The sequence below is a fragment of the Halyomorpha halys genome, unplaced genomic scaffold (genome assembly GCF_000696795.3).
Source record: "Halyomorpha halys isolate HHAL.00 unplaced genomic scaffold, Hhal_1.1 Scaffold2136.1, whole genome shotgun sequence".
Taxonomy (NCBI): domain Eukaryota; kingdom Metazoa; phylum Arthropoda; class Insecta; order Hemiptera; family Pentatomidae; genus Halyomorpha; species Halyomorpha halys.
In genome coordinates, this window is record NW_027116144.1 from 149,612 (window position 1) to 166,833 (window position 17,222).

The 17,222-nt window shown below is 29.5% G+C and overlaps 1 protein-coding gene across 5 annotated transcripts in view; it reads right to left on the bottom strand.

Annotated features, from left to right (window-relative positions):
• The window catches only part of Ca-beta (Ca2+-channel-protein-beta-subunit), an 84,603-nt gene that overhangs the window by 50,916 nt on the left and 16,465 nt on the right, over positions 1-17,222 (bottom strand). The window contains exon 1 of one of the 5 annotated variants that reach the window (XM_014436868.3): positions 7,755-7,889. The exons of the other annotated variants lie outside the window; for them this stretch is intronic. Coding sequence (XP_014292354.1) covers positions 7,755-7,796 — 42 coding nt within the window. The 5' untranslated portion in view covers positions 7,797-7,889. Of the gene's footprint in view, positions 1-7,754; positions 7,890-17,222 lie in introns of those variants that run through there. 5 annotated transcript variants of the gene reach the window in all.

The window sequence follows — 17,222 nt, forward strand, 5'->3', positions numbered from 1 at the left end:
TATATATATATAAAATAAATTCCGGTTTTTCTTCCATAAGATAAAAGTCGTCAATAATTTTAAAGACATCATCCTATATTAAATAAAACAAGATTAAATCCCCCTTATTTTGTACGGAATATTTTTTTTTTTCGTATGTGGCTACATTTAGGAGCATCGGCTCACATCGAATGTGTTCCAGTCAGAAAGGGATCTCGGTGGAATATTTTTGTAGGTTACTGAAGATTTGTTATTTATGTTTGTTTGTTTGTTTTTGTTTAGTGGCGCCAAACATCATTGGTCATCAACGCCATTTATACCATATTTAATTTTGCTTATATTTGTTTGGTTTTATTTATTTTTTAATTTGATTATTTATTATTTTATATATTTATTATTTTGCCGTTGAATGTTATATTTTGGTCAGTAAATCTTTTGATTTTAAAAACTGAAATATTAATTCTATTGTTTTATAAATTAAAAAATCACTTGATTTTCTTTTTTTGACTATCATTTTTCTTGTTCGAAAAATTAAAAACAAAACAAAAACTAAAGTAATTTTTTTATTAGAACGAATACTTAGTAGAGATCTTTGATTTGTAATTTTGGATATTACTTTAGAAATTTGTAAACCAACTGAATTGTACATTAGTGGTGTATTAGTCTCCCACTACCTAGAATTTATCAGCGTCCAACATACTGTTCCTGAATTCAAAATTATGCTCTCTGTACGTTGTAGCTTCTCTTCTGGGTGCTGATATGAAATGATGGTAATTTATAATTTTTCTTTAGTGCTGTAAAGCACTTCAGCTTATATCTTTTTAAAAAATATTAGCAGTCATGTTATCGACATAATTGTGGGGGTTCAATAAACATTAACGAATGATAAAGCAGTTTTGGAATGTTTCCATTCACAGGTTTCCACAATTATACGAAGTACACTTCAATAAAGGGGTTGACAACACCACATACCAATGCTATCAAAATGTGCAAAATTTCTCCAAAAACATCAGCTTGTTTGTTTTTGTTCAGTGAAGCAAAATACCATTGCTAAGCAACGCCATTTACACCTTATTTAATTTTTCTTATGTTTGTTTAATTTTTATTATTTATAAATTATTATTATTTTATTTTTTTATTGTTATTATTATTATTTTTTCCGTTCAATGTTATATTTTTGTCAGTAAATCTTTTGATTTTAAAAACTGAAATATTAATTCTATTGTTTTATCATCGTCTCCGAGGGTTTTTGAAATATCTGGGTTTAATATGGGCATTCTTGGAAAATATGGCTAATTGTCAAATTGTTGTATTACTGGCAGTCTGGAGACGTTTCTTTTGAAATAAGAAAGGATTGGTTGAGCCTCGTGTGACCTAATCTCTACCTAGTCAGTACGACCTCCTCTCTAAGGCACTCAGGGGCTTGACGTCCTTTTTAATAATTTTCAGTTTACTCCTTGGGCTTTCTTTTCACAAACATTGTCATTTATCTTTGATTTCTTTTTCAAGGGGTCTGCTCATTTCTGATGGAGTTAAAATTGCTTTATCCCGTCCCGGAAACGCGAGTGCTTCTCTTGCAGCGTGATCAGCCAGTTCATTCCCTGCGATTCCTATATTACTTGGAACCCATATATATGTAACTGACATACCCATATTGTGTAGAGTGTTTAAATGAAATTTATGTTTTATATGGTGTTGCTTACATATTTCAACTTCGCCGAGTTAAATTTTTCTCCAAATTAAAAACAAAATTCAAACAGAAACATTTTTACTTATTGCACATAGCTTAAAACTATGCATTTTTAAAATATTAAACTAAATCATAGGAAATAGTCAATTGTTTTCTGTTGTTACTTCTTTCCTAGCCTCCACTAGGCTACCCCTCATTCCGTAACATAATTTCAACTATAATATAAGTTATTCAAATTACGCAATTCAAGTTAGGTGCAGAAAATAAAAATATTTTATTGTTACTTTTTTCTAATTTTTTTTGTATATTTCCGGAAACTATTAATGTGGTGAACCTTAAAATCGTGTTCAAGACCCTCAAAAGTATGGACGTGCCATATATATCAAAATCTTTCAGGTAAATAACCTCATGACCTGGATTTACCATAATTTTTGTAATTATTGTTGATCTTGAAGAACTTGAAGAGATGTAAAACATTTTTTTTATATTTCTGAATAGATTAGATAATAACTGATTAAAGGTATTACATTCACATTGAGGCAAGTTAAATAATGTACATAATTATCTGATTAAAAACGCAAACATTAGTGGCCAAGCGACTAGACAAGGTATGCATTGGTTTGATTTCTTTTTCCTTCCTTTTTTTATCACCCTAATTCGCATTTTTCCGAATTAGTGCGATTTAAAAAAGCAAAATAGTGTTTTTTGGCCCACTCTGTATTATATATCTATTGTACATCTCCCAAAATAACCTAAACCCTAATTTTTTTTCAAATATTAAGGCCAGAAACACAACTAAGCTTTTACAAATGACTTTACAAAGAGCTCTTATTAGTACTGTTGGTCTTATATTATTGTAATACACCATCAAATATTGGAGAGATTTCGATCAGGATTGTCTTAAATGGATGGAGACCGTTGCGTGTCATTGATGATATTTCTCTATAATTCTATAATTTCTCCCTGATATCAATATGGACTAATTTTGATAACTAGTTACCTAGAGTTTCTCATTGTATGAAAATAGAAATTGTTTTAAGTCAAATTTAAGAACAGTTATAAATATAAATAAAATGATTATGGCTCATTGCCTATCCAGATTGACCAATATAATAATAAGAAATACTTTTAATGTGAGATATTATTTTAATATGAATGTCAGTATAAGTCTGAAAAATAAAATTCTTTATTTATTAAATGGTTTCTGTTGTTGCATTAATGAAATTATTGTGTGCCTTGATATTTGATAGTATTTCATTGTAAAATGTTTCATTCAATTCATATCAAATTTTCATACGAATGTTGGATATATCATATGAACGTTCATCAGCAAAGCTTTGTTGCTAAAAAATGTGCTATAAGAAAGTAATTTTCTTCATAGATTACCATTATGCTAAACCTAATATAATGAATAATTCGAAGATACGGTTCCAGATAAATAACATCTATAACACAAAGTAAATAATTAGTTTTAAACAATTAAAAATAATCATATCACAATAATCAATTCTGATTGCTATCTATGTCTTAATTTCAACTTTAAAAAGTACTCAAACTACAGGGTTTTGTTAAAGGAAAGAATCACCTATAAACATTAAGAAAAATCACATAGAACATGCAACGTAGGTAAAGCAGAGGGGAGCCATTAATACTAATAATAAAATTTGTTAATTTAATAAAATTAAAATGATGAAGTTTTCAGGCAAATGGATAAAATAAATGCTTTTTATGAAAAATGGAGAGGATCTTAGCAAAATGGACTAATATTATTTTACGGTATTAACATTCTCAGATGATATGACATGAGTGACTGTGAAATGGGTATGACATTATGAAAATCCTAGTGGAGACTTTCTCCTTCTAGTGAATTCTAGCACTGAAAACATTTATATCTAAACATATAGAATCCAAATTGAAAAGTGAAAAATCATAAACCTAACACTTAGAAATCATCTTGATAACTAACAATTTAACATGCACTGCGATTGAAATAATAACATTTAATACATAAAATAACTACTCTTCAATGCATTAACCTAAATGTAACAGAAAAGTAGTTAACATTTGGGACATTTTAAGTGCATCTAAACATTAAACAGTGAAATAAAGCATTGAACAAATAACTTACAATATATCCCTGGAGTAGTAGGAAAACACAGGTGCATAAGAATATATCTAGTAATAACAATATATTTATAGTTTATCTTATATGAAATTATGAAATAATACTTATTGTAATAGGGTTTGTGATAAACGGAAGACTGAATAAACAGAGATTGGTCAAATTTTATAGTTAAATATTTATATTATAACCATTAATTGAAAACGATGAACCCTTTAAGTACTGAATTTTATGAGTTAACAATCATAGTATATATACATATGTATGCAAAATACAAATGTTTTTGGGAAATACGTTTTGATACACAGTTTTACCCCTAATCCAAAATTTAAAACTAAGTATAATAAATATTAACAAGTCAATTAGATTAAGTGCGAGTAGTTTAGTTTGTTGTAACAGATGAATTTATTTAGTCATCCATTATTTTTTTAATCAAAATTAAAAAAGATTCATACATTTACTTGAAAAATGTTATTTTATTTATACTCATTATTTCAATGAAAGATAATTAGGGCAAGATATATTAGAATAAGGTTTTACTTTATAATTCATAGTTATTATAGGGGATTGTAAAATTTTATTGTTTAAATATTATTCTGAATTAGTGAAGTGGGATGAAATTCATGAAGATTCTACTAGGTTGTACGTTCGTTAAAATGACAATTTACTGATTATAAATGAATTCTTTTACACACACGTTATTAAAAAAATATTTCAGTACTTGGAAAATATATTTTACTCTATTTTTAAAAAATAGTTGTTTTTCATTTTATTAAAATAACAATTAGCTTTATTTGACTAAAAAAAGGAAAAATCAGATACAAGAATTTATGTCACATTGTTTATAAATATGAAAGTTCAACATTTTCTTAAAATTCATTAAATAAAATAAAATTTACAAAGAGTCTAAACAATGGAATGAATTTTTAAACTGCACTTTACCAGAACTGCACGTTTCATCATTACAACACTAAAATGTCATCCCTAATATATTTAATGCTATGTATTAAAAACCAATATAAATAAACGCTATCAATTTGCTGTGTATGTAAAAATAAAAATAAAAACTTTCCATCTCGACAGAGGGTCGTACATTTATTCTATGCATATGACATATACACATACAGTAAACTTATTTATCTAGATTTTTAACTTATTTGATGATTTAGAAGTTCATTCAAAATTATCTCATTTAATAAATATTTACATACCTTATAATTATGTAAAAGTCATTAATTTACTATTTTATATGTAATTTCGAGGTTTTAAGACAGTAAAACATTTTTGAAGCAAATTTAAGCACTACCGCACTCTGTAAAGCTAAACTATAACACCAAAAATAACGATTATTAATCAGAAGTACCGTTAAATAAAAACGAGAAACAAGTGATGTACCAAAAACACTCCTTTCTTAAGCTAGGAGTCTTAGTTCAAAAAATCGACACGAAGTTAAGATAGAAAAAAAAAATTGTGGTAAAAAAAGGTCTAAGTGTACATTTGTTAATAAAATTAAATGAAGTATTGGAATAACGTATGCTACAGTATTCAAAACAGGCCAATTTATTATTAATTTAAAAATTTATTAATTTTAATTTTTCTGCAAAATTATAATTAGATTATAAATATACAATTGTTTAAGAAATAGTTTAATTTACGTAATGAAATACAATGTAACAAAAAGTAGTACCATTCACTGTTATTCCAGCCCATGGTTCAATTATATTATATTTTTATACTGGTTAATTTTATTCGAACTTAAGTTAGAATATAACGATTTTATTCGTAAGAAGTAGATACAAAATTAAGGTTATTGGACCCAGCTTTAACATTTATCAAATTTATAAATTGATTATTATTTATTATTATTATGGTCAATAATTTGTTGAACAAATCATTTTTTTTTTTTACGTATATAATACGCCTATGAAGTAAATAGTCTAATGAATAAAAGTAACCTTAACGTCCCAAAATATTTCAAAAGATAGAAAACTTCTTAACGAGAGTTTTGTCAGTCAGCTATAAAAATCAATATTGATTGTATTTTGTGCTTATAAATGCTTTAATATTGACTAAATTAGTTATTACCTGGTCAATAATACATTAAAAATTGATATTCCATTTTTTGTTGGAAGAAAAGTTTGACTAGGTGAATATTATGATTTGGACTGGGAATCTTCAAGTTTAGACTGCAATTTGGGCGTTCAATTAACTAATAAGGTATGGAATGAGATAAATAAAGGTGTAGACTGAGATAAAGGTAATCATAATATTGTGTTGGGTCCTGAGTGATACCATTGAATTATTTGTTTATTTGTCATTAAAAATCTATACTAATTGATGAATAAAAGCAAGACCTCGATTAGTACAAGATATATACAATAATTGCGATATGCTAAAAATCTAAAGTGCTATGCTAAGTTAATATTTCGTTGTTTACTATAATTGTAGTTCTAGGATTAATATCGCGTTTGCTGATTTTATAGTTATATAGTTGTTTCACATACTCTAATTCTATAGTACGTGAAAAACAAGGCTCTTTATCGGTTTTTAATGCGGGTTTTATTTATTATAAAGTGGTTTAATTAATAAGTCCATGGTGTTAAATTATGTTTGCTTAGTCATAATTATTATTATTAATATAGATACTTGATGTTTAAGTTATCAGTCTCGGTTTTGTGATAGTTCGTTAATTTCTCTAACGTTAGAGGGACATCTTCGATCTGTATGACCATAGGAGAGAACCCTCATCCGAGCATATTGCTCTGAGGATCATTTATACATGTATATATTAATATTACGAATTTATATTAAATTACGTTTATTTAATTTTGAATTTCGTTATTAATATATTTTTTTTTACATTGTTTGATATTATAAACTTTTGACTAAAACGATCGAAATTTTAAAATAAAAGTATGATACACTGTCATAAAAGCAAGGAGTTTTCAGCATGGTTTGCGTTCAAATTGATAAATTATTTTTCTTTATGGTTTTAAGAATGGGGAAAAAAAAAGAAGATTTATGTACTTATAAGGAGACCTCTGGCAACAGGTTCAGGACGAAGATAGGACAGAAGAGATGAGGGTATAGTGTCAGTGTGTACACGCACCGGCTGCGTTAATTATCTTACAATGGCAGCCCTCAGAAGGCAAAGGTCACTTCTCAGGATTTCGGGGGATCAGCTTCAAGATTTGCAGCATCATAAAATCAAATAGTGGGGAAAAACAAAACTGTTTTGTGCAAAGCACAAAGGGTACTTGAACATTGAATTTGTGGAAGCGAAAATAGTTTTTATTCAGTTTTATGTTTTATTATTCATTAGATATTTATAGTTAAAAATTAATATTTATATTTTTGTGATTTGTAAAGTAAAAAAAAAGAAAGAAACGATAAGAAATAACATATTTAACAAGGATTAAAACAGGACGTACTTTATAAGGGAGTGGTTTATTAACTGTAAAAAGTAAACAAAAAAAATTTATATAAATGAAAATATGTATTGAAGATATAATCACCAAACATCTAATAAAAATGTATATATAAAAAAATTTATGGAATTTTAACTCTACTCGACTTTAAACTTTTTGAATAACATTCCTGATTGAAAAATACATAATAAATATTAAATTTTGAAATATATGGGACAGTGTAAACGAAAATTTAGTTGGTCGAGTTCTGACTCGTTTTTTCTAGCAGCATTATTGACCCACTCCGGGTAAGCAGACACTGAAAAGCTAAACACATTGAAAGCAGTGGGAATTTTGTGAGACACTCTCTATATCGGTGTTAACGCAAACTCTGAGCGAAAGTTGGTGGAACTGAATCGAAAAAATCCTACCTAAACGGTAATGATTAAAGGGTGACAAGAGGTGGCAAGTTCGAGCACATTTACAAGGCAAGTGGAAGCAAGTGTCGGTGTGAGTGTATTGCCGTGTTGTAGAAGAGACTATATTGTATAATTACCTGAGTAAACAGCTTATTGTAGCCCTGATTGTATCCTATCATATTGCGACATGGTGCTGGCTACCTGGCGGGCGCTCGGTTGCCGGGCACCGCTCTGCCCCGCTGGGTGTTCACTGCGCAGGCCCCTCTATCGATCTGATTAGAGGCCCTCTGCGTAAATTCTGAGTCCATATATCCAGGGGGGACCACGTCCTTGTAAACACCGAGCTCCTAGCTCCGTCAAAATGATAATTAACGTTGAGAAGCAGCCAATAGTCGGTCACCACGGCTTGTAGCATTTCCCGGTTGATAATTATCAATTGGTCATTCCTCTGTTCAGAAATCGATTTATTAAAAAAAAAAAAGGAGTGTAATAAACACTGTTTATTTTGATGTAACTAACCTATTATATTCCGACGTATCGGTCAACATTTAATAAGAAGTTGGTAAATTTAAGATTTGTTAGACTGCTTGAAACTGCGACAATTGTGATAAAACAATATTCGATGTATAAATATTATGTGATTAAGGGAGTTGACTTTTTTTTTTTAAATGTAAAAGAAAAGGGCAAATTTACTGGGCAGAAATTGTTAGGAAATTTTAGATTTTGTTTCCCCACTCTTAATAAGTTGTTACAGCGATACCCCTGAGTTTTTGTAATTCCAAAGAAGCAAGCAGCACTTAAAAGATAAATCATTGAATTTAGATACTCACTCGTATTTGCTTAAAGCTGTGGCATTGGTATAGGAGGCTGATGGTCACCTAATGTGCTTCGAATTATTGCATTTCGTCCCGAAAAAACCTATAGAAAATGCAAGATGATCTTACTACAAGTCTTTCTCATTGAAAATAAAATAAAATGAAAATAAAATAAAATATACTATGGGAACACTGGCTGGCAGTGACTTCCTTTTTAATCTCCTATTCGCTGATGACTAAGAACATTTGTGTGATCAATGCGTGAGATTTACCATTAGAAGTATGAGTTAATGGCAGTGTAAACATATTGCTATAGTGGTCTAAATAACTAGTGTTCTATAGCATAAGACATAAATGAAAACTGAGATATAAATAAAATAAGGGATTAGGAAATAGAAGAATAAAATAAAATTTACCAACTATATCGACACGTGACCGAACCCGGAACTACATTTTTAATTTTTAATAACGCATCACAAATTTAACAGAAAAAAAATTCATAAGATGGACAGTAACCGTATATATTAACAGTAAGCATGTATTACCATTCGTAATACACATCAAGTTTGAACGTCAAAATATGAACTTAAAAAAAGTTTGGACGTTAAATTATTAATATTTTTATTTTAAATACATAATTTAATTTAAATATTAATAATTTATAAAATTACTGTAATTGATTATTATAATAAATAAATAAATTAAGACTATTTTATTACTCCTATAAATTTATTATTTGGCTTATTTTTATAAAATTACAATTTATTACATACAAGAAAGAAAATAATAAAAACGGCAAAAACCTAAATAGCAATAGCAAAAATAAAATAAAAACATTCATTACTGTTTAAAAGAATATTAAGAAAACTGAATACTAAGTTCAAAAGGATTTTCCCAATTGCGATTACACACCTTCCCTCAATATTTCTTTCCCAGTTTCCTTGTTCGAATATCTTAATTTCAGAAATCGGGGTGAAAACCGGTGCAGTTCGTTAAGAGCCACTTTTATAATGGATTCTACACAATTCGGTGACAATTCAGGCCTGTCTAACATCTGTTTTCTTGTTTAATTGAATGAATTACAGTAATTTAAGATCATTCACATAAGTATGTTGATAGTTATTATTAATTTGAGCTGGGTTGGCAATAGGGGTGAAGTTGCCGTATATGGACTGATTCGAAAACAAGTTAGCTACAGAGGCTGCCTTCTTAACTTCCAGTAATTATTATTTTACCAACAGTGCTATAGAAGAATATTTCCAAAGGCATATGAAAACGCTTATTTTATATTAAATCATATTATGTCCATATGCAAGTGGGAAAGAAGATGTAATAAAAAACTACCTCCCTTTTAGAATAAATTAACAATTAATAAAGCTGTAGTAAGTAGAGTAAGCGTAAATTTTTCGTATACAATAAATTGACCGTGCAATAGCAGTACCACCAAGAAGTGACATAAACGAAACGAGACACATTCGAATTAAAAAGATTTAGATGTAAATTCACCATTACAGACATTTTCAGAGTGTACTTTCAATGAAATTGTTTTTTAGTTTGTCCAGAAATCAAGGAACGGAGCAGTAAAGCGTGCCCGCGCAGGGCTAAGAGGTGTACGGGACAGAATGGATCACACCAGAATAAAAAAAATATATTTAGACCAGTAATCTTAAGTCTAGGCAACGATTAAATTTAATTTAGTGTTATAAAAGTTTGTTTTAGTTGTGTTATGCCACCAATTATTTCATCAAACCATGTAAGTCCACTAATTCATGACAGGTATGTGTATTAGAGTAAGTGGTAAAAAGTAGTATGTAGTTTGTCATATTGATGAAGCAGTGTGATGTCCTTCCTTTTGAACATGGCCGTTTTTTTTTTTTAGGTGCTGTTCTTAAATTATTTAAATGCTCTATAGTTCACAGTATCTTTTTGTTTGGTTTCAACAGCTTATTGCCTCTCTAATGTCCAACGCTGCATTATCTTACTCAGGCTCAACTTCAGTATAGAGATGTAGAGATCCGATTTTCGGAGTCAGAGGAAGCTGACCCAGACTGAGATAAGGAGATCTGGACCAGGTTGGTCAACTGCAATAGGCACCCTGCAGGATTAATGCGGACCAGGAGGGTTGGACCTAACGGAAGAATGCAGAGGACAAGCTGCAGCCCGATCAGTAAGGCGATGAGCTCAGTGCTGGGCTGCACCACAGTAAAATAAAAACTTAATCCCTCCCCCCCCCAAAAAAAAATTCAATGGGACTCCCGTAACACTATTTTATATAGAATAAAAATGTTGATTTTTGGGAGCAGTGGTAAGCGCAAGCCCAGCGAACTACCCAATACTGCCGCTCCACGTATGCCAAAAATGGCTAGGAAGGAGGAAAAAAAAAGAAAAAAGAATAGTTTTTCTGATTTCGTAATGTGGCCTTTTCTTATGATGTTTTTGTAGGTTATACACTCTACATAAATGTAATCACCCGATCTAAGAAGGGCTCGATTTTGTTACGTGCAAGTAGAGATGTGGATAGATTAGGGAATCTAGAGATGTGACACTTATCTCGAATATTTCAACACAAATCCTAGTTTCCGAATATAGTTCGAAATAGTTTGTTAAGCTGAATGAATCCTTAAAATATTGTCAGGAAAGAATTTTGCTCGAAAATGATCTTGGCAGCATCGTTTGGTTAATAATGACAGACAGAACTTTTCGGTAGACCTAATATCAGGATCAGATACATGTCAAAAGTAAGAAATGGATGTCTTGGTCATATTAGTAACATATTTTCACTACCTATATAATTCTGAATCAGGTTAAAGAATAAACCATCGCTGCTTTACCTTATCTAGTAAGATCACCTTTGAGCCTCCTAACCAAGAAGGTTTTGATAAATTCTGTTCTGTAAATGATTATTTAGGATTAAAGAATAAGATGAGAGGAGCCCCCTATCAAAATAATTAGTTGACAAAATGACTTAAACATGAAATAATACACCTATGCCTTGACTTACTCAAATATAAAATCTTGTAATAGAGGGATTAATAGCGATACGTAAAAGGTTATTTTCAGCTATTCATCGGCTTCAGCGACCTTTTGGCTGAGGCCCAAAGATGGGTTCCTTTTGTTATAACTCAAACTCTTGCCAGGGGTTTCAAGCATCATTATTGAAGCGTTTTAATTATAAAAAATATTTTGTTAAAAAAATATTACAATTAAAACCGATATTATTGCTTATTATATAATATAAATCAGCACTTTGTATTAATTTATAGTGAATTTAAATTTATTAAACCAATTTCAAATAAAATTTTACAAGGATTTATAAGTTTTAATAGTAGGTATGAACTCAGTTATGTATTTATTATATGTTAGTATATTCTCATTATCTTCTTTTTATTTAAGTATTTTCTACTGTAATTGAGAGCAGTAGGTATATGGTAGTCGGAATGTTGTGTCGTGCTGCTTGCACGCCATGGTACTTGATCATGCAAAAGCGTTTCTGATGAAAATCTGTTTGGGCTTACTGATTTTTAAAGTAGATTTGTAGCATGTGGAAATTTTGTGTCCTAATTAAATAAAGAAATTATTGTATTTTATAAATAAAGTGCTATTAAATTATTAATCAATTAATTAAGCACTGATTATTTAATTTTTAAAGACTTGACAGTGAATGTATAGACTAGACAATACACCGACTATTATGCAGTCAGCAACAACTGTTATGTGCAGTTAAACTAAAAAAAGTTTTATGGTACCATCTCATAAAACCTAGCCTACTGGTTCGAAGGTATAGTTTTAGAATATAAAATATGATTTTAACTTATATCAGAACAGTTTTTAAACCCGCCTTTACAAATACAGTACTCCATAGAGCATTTTTTTATTATGCTGTGAATTCCATTCCATATCTTTCCGTTCTCTTCTAACAAAAGGATGTTTATCTAATATACCAAATTTTTGTATTTTTTGGTTGATTTTTAAAAGTTTGTTATTCAAAATGCTAATTTTTCTTCGATAACATATTATTGTCATGAAATATTATATATTTTACCTATTAAAGGCAGTAATAATAGTAATAAAGTATTTCATTCTCACCACGTTTAAAGAAAATATAAATAAATAAACAGTAGAAGAACAAGTAACAATAGAGAAAAATAATTTATTACATACACATTTACAACCAAATATGCATTTGTATATTTATATAGAATATTTCACTCAGCCTGAGAAACTGCGAACCAAATCTATTCCCTCTCCTTCCACTTCTGGAGAGAAAAGAATTATTCTAAAATCTAATTAGAACTATTAATTGGTATTATTAATTAGTGTGGTTAATAAATTATAAATATATAAACATTTGTGTCATTTTTTTATGTGGGCGAACAGTGGTAACATTACTTGTCGAATCCATACCATCTACATATTGTCATACTGGTGATATATGTAATATATCATATAGTTAATATATAATATGTAATCAGTCGGAGTTTTCTGTAAGTATATAGAAGTATTTCAATTTTTATATCTTGGTGGGTCATACAGGCTCAGTTACTAGAAAAACAGTGCAACATAAGAACATTGGTCAGGATTGGTACAAAAATGACTACTTTAGTGTTATTAAAATTTATAGTTTAGAGTAATTGTTATGTACCTGTGTTATGCCATAACGTTTTTAGTAAATACTTCCTATTCTAATCTTGCGTTATTTCTTTACCTTTCCTTTCTGGATAGGCACTTCGGCAGTGACGATTTTATTGCGTTTCCCCCTTAACGTTTCTTTTAAGTCGTTAATTCATAATTATTTCATTCGAGAAAAAAGAGGGACAATTGTGCTTCTGTATACAAAATTAATATTTATTAATATTTTGTGGCTAACAGCATTAGCCAGAAATAGTTAGTTTATTAGTCATAGTTTTCATAGTCACTTCTCTTGTAAATGTTCTATATATGACCTAAGATTAATCGAGATAAATGAAATAAAAGAATCAACATATGTACAGGTGTATGAATAAAAACATTAATTTCCACCCTTGGAACAATAAAGTATTATAACAATATAATACTGAACATGTTTTTGTATAAAGTGAAGAATAAAGAATTAAATGGTTTTGAATTATTGCTTGGTTTGATCAATATACCATAGGGCAAACTGCAAAAATTTTGAAAATGCATTTCGTATATTATTTATTAAAAATTATTCCTCTATTATTTCGGATCGCGCTATTCAACTATTAAGGTAAGGTTATAAAAATTGGAAAATAAAAAAGGAATGGTTATAAAAATTAGGTTACCTTAACGTTTTTGATTTAATATCGGGATAGAATTTTGAAAAATTTCTAATTCCTTTCTAACCCACCATCATCTTGGAAAACTGTAACATTTTAGACTTGTTTTTTTCCACGTATCTCCGAAAGTATAGTTCTTACAGAAGATATATAGAGTATTGGAAGATTATTGATTGACCGTGTGTATAGATGAATGGAATATGGTCCGGGTGCGGTAAAAAAAAACTCAAATAGTAGATACTTATATATTTTAATAAAATAAAATAGTATAAGTATCTACTATTTGAGTTTTTTTGACCGCACCCGGACCATATTCCATTCATATATAGAGTATTCTTTTCTGTTATATGAATTTGTTAGACCAAAAAGAAATCTGTAGCTTTAATACTTCCCGAGATTTATTTAGCTATACTTCTTGGTTAAGTTTATACAGTAATACTTATTTTTTAATTGAATGATTTTTTCTAAAAAACATGAAACTTTTTTCTTGATGAGATTTTAAAAAAGAAAGGGTGAAAGAAATTTCTTTAAAGAATTGAGGAAAAAAATGATCGGAATGAGGATGTAGAAGATGATTGGTAATAATGTTGCAAATAGAAGTACGGAATAACTATTTTTTGTCATTAGAATGGTGAATAAGGAGGTCATTGTGAATGCATTCTAGATCGGTTATAAATTCTGGGATGGTTTTTAATGATAGAGTTGGGGCTAGACAAATTTGGACCTCTTGATGAATGAAATATTGTGGACCCATTTGTCTTTTTTGAAAAATTTTAGGAGCTAGCAATATTTTATAAATGTTATTAAATTTTGAGAAGAGTAGTTGTTTTTCTGTAAACGGGTAGATGTAAAAATGGTGGAGATAGTGGTACAACGATTGTTGAAGTGTATGTCGCTCATATTGGTTTTAAGGACATGGGTCGGAAATGAAATTTTAGATTTTTCCAATAATTTCTCGAATTTTTTAGTTAAGGAGAGATTTTTGGAATTTGAAGGAAACGAAAAATAACTTAGAATTAAGATGTTTGGATACAGCAATGTGGTTAAGGGAATTATTGATGGATTTAGGAAAAAGTACAGAATGGAATTAATAATATTAAAGGGATGAAAGAAGTGGAAAATAAAATGTATATATAGGTAATTGAATAAGTAGGTAAAATAACATAATTACGGAAATAAAATAAAAAATTGAAGTTATATAATGCAAAGAAATATGAATATGTTTATTAAAATTATGGAAAGAAAAAATATGCAACAAGTGAAATACGTAACCATAATATTAGATGAAGAAGCAAAATATGAAGTTAAGTTTAACAAAAGAAGTAAATAGAAAAAAAAATTGAAAACAACAATAATAATATATGATGAACATAAATAATAACGTAGGTAAGGAAAATTAAGAAAATAATAGAAAAGGAGGGGAGGAGGGTAAAATTAAGATAGGAAAAAAAAGAGGATAAAACTAACCTGTTAGCTTGAAATCTTACCGCCAAGTGGGTTCAGACTCAGAATTAAAAAATATGTTATGGAGATGAAGTATCTTTTTAGAGAGCGTTACAATTGGGGGAAATATTCAGAAGAGGAAAGCGTGTGAGAGGGTGACGACAAATGGTTTTAGAAAATATTAAAAATATATATACGTTACAAGGAAGATAACAAAGTGTCATAACTATTTAACAACAGATAAAAAGAGGAAATGTATAAGAGGGTGACGAGAAATGTGTTAGAAAAATTTTAAAAAGTGAAATAATACGTTACAAAGTGAGCGGAAAAATAAAAGATAAAAATTAAATCAATAAAAATAAAAATTCCTTTTTTTAATGAACTAACTATTCGCGAATATGTTAATGATAAATTGTGCTTGTCGGTTATTAAATTGACGGAAGAAGGTTCTAGGTTGATATAGAATCTGAAAGCTTCAGAAGCTTCCAGAGATGAGCCTTTTGTCATGGTTATGAACTGTAGCTGGTATAGACGTCAAAATCGAAGGAATGATCCGAAAGTTTTGAGGCAGAATGATTATATGAGGAAACAGAATATTTGTGTTGTTTGATAAGGTCTTTTAAGAGGCTTTTGGTTACGTCGATGCAGAATTAAAACTAGGGGTGGAGCAAGGGATGCGGTATACGATATGTGATCGGTATAGAAGAGTGTAATTTAAGTGTACAATTTAATGAAAGTATTAAGTCTAAGGCTGAATGTATAGAGTGACTTTAAATTTGAAAAAAGAAGAAACGGTTGGGTTGGGTCCGTTTATGTTTTCACAAATTAGAGGGAAATATTTTCTATATTAAATAAGTTTTTTTTAAAATTATTTATTTAATGTAATTTACAACTGTACAAAATAATACAATAGGTAAATATGTAGTATGTTACATATACACTTGAAAATCTTGGGAAGGAACCTCTCATTGGTGGTACTTCAAACATTAATTTAAATTGGAAGGTTCCGTGGCCATTATTGGGATTATCAGGGATTGTTAAGGATGAAAGATTAAGAATTAATGGGTCAGGATGGTTAAGGAGTTTGGAATGAAAAGACTGTTTTGGGTCAAATCTGCAACGAATGGGATGTTAAGGTCTTTGTGAATGAGTTTATTTGTGACGTAATATATTAAATAAGTAAATAACTTAATACTAAAAATTCATGTGATATTTACCAAGATTTAATATAGTTGTGATATTAATTCACATCATCATAATAATTGATAATTCTGTTTTAATTTAATATATTTTTCGAAAAAAATATGTAAAGTTCAAGTTTTAAGTTGTTTATTGCTCACTAGCTACTAATTGGTGAATCCTGTGACAAAGTTTGGCGTAATAACATTTGTAGTAAAGATAAATATCACATTGATTACCAAACTAAATGTTTATAAGATTTTAGGTGATCATTTATTTTTGGTGCCTATTTATTAAAAAAAATTACATCATGAATGATAAATTATCTATGTATTATTACAATAGAATTTTCATGCTACCATACGTTTATTATCAGAAAAGGTCCTGAAGCATGTTTCTCTTTGTTTCGGATCCCATTTGGCACAGATTAACATCCCATTACCTCCGAATCAATACCTCTATACCTCAGCAGTTTATCGATCACGTCAATTGGAGCCCAAACGCCCCCTTTTTAATCCTGTTGTACAAAATGTATGCATTGCATTTTCACAGTTCTATCTGTTACAATTTTTGTTTAGAAATAAAAAGCGCAAAGCTTTCTTCATCCTCAAACAAGTACATGAAATACATTGACATTGGTGATGGATCCTTCTCTGCTTGCTTAGGGAATAGTCATGAAAGAGCATGCATCCAACCCAATCACAATGGGACTTTTTCGTTGCTCAAGCATCTTTACACTTGTAGATAACTCCTCCTGGAATGTAGTTAAGGGGCATCTGGAGTTAGTGGGAATCTAGAAAGGCTGAATTCAGTTTTAGATGTAGCTTTGACGAACAGTGGTACGGCAGTTTCGTCAAGATTTTGAGTTAAAAATCACTCACATACAATGGAA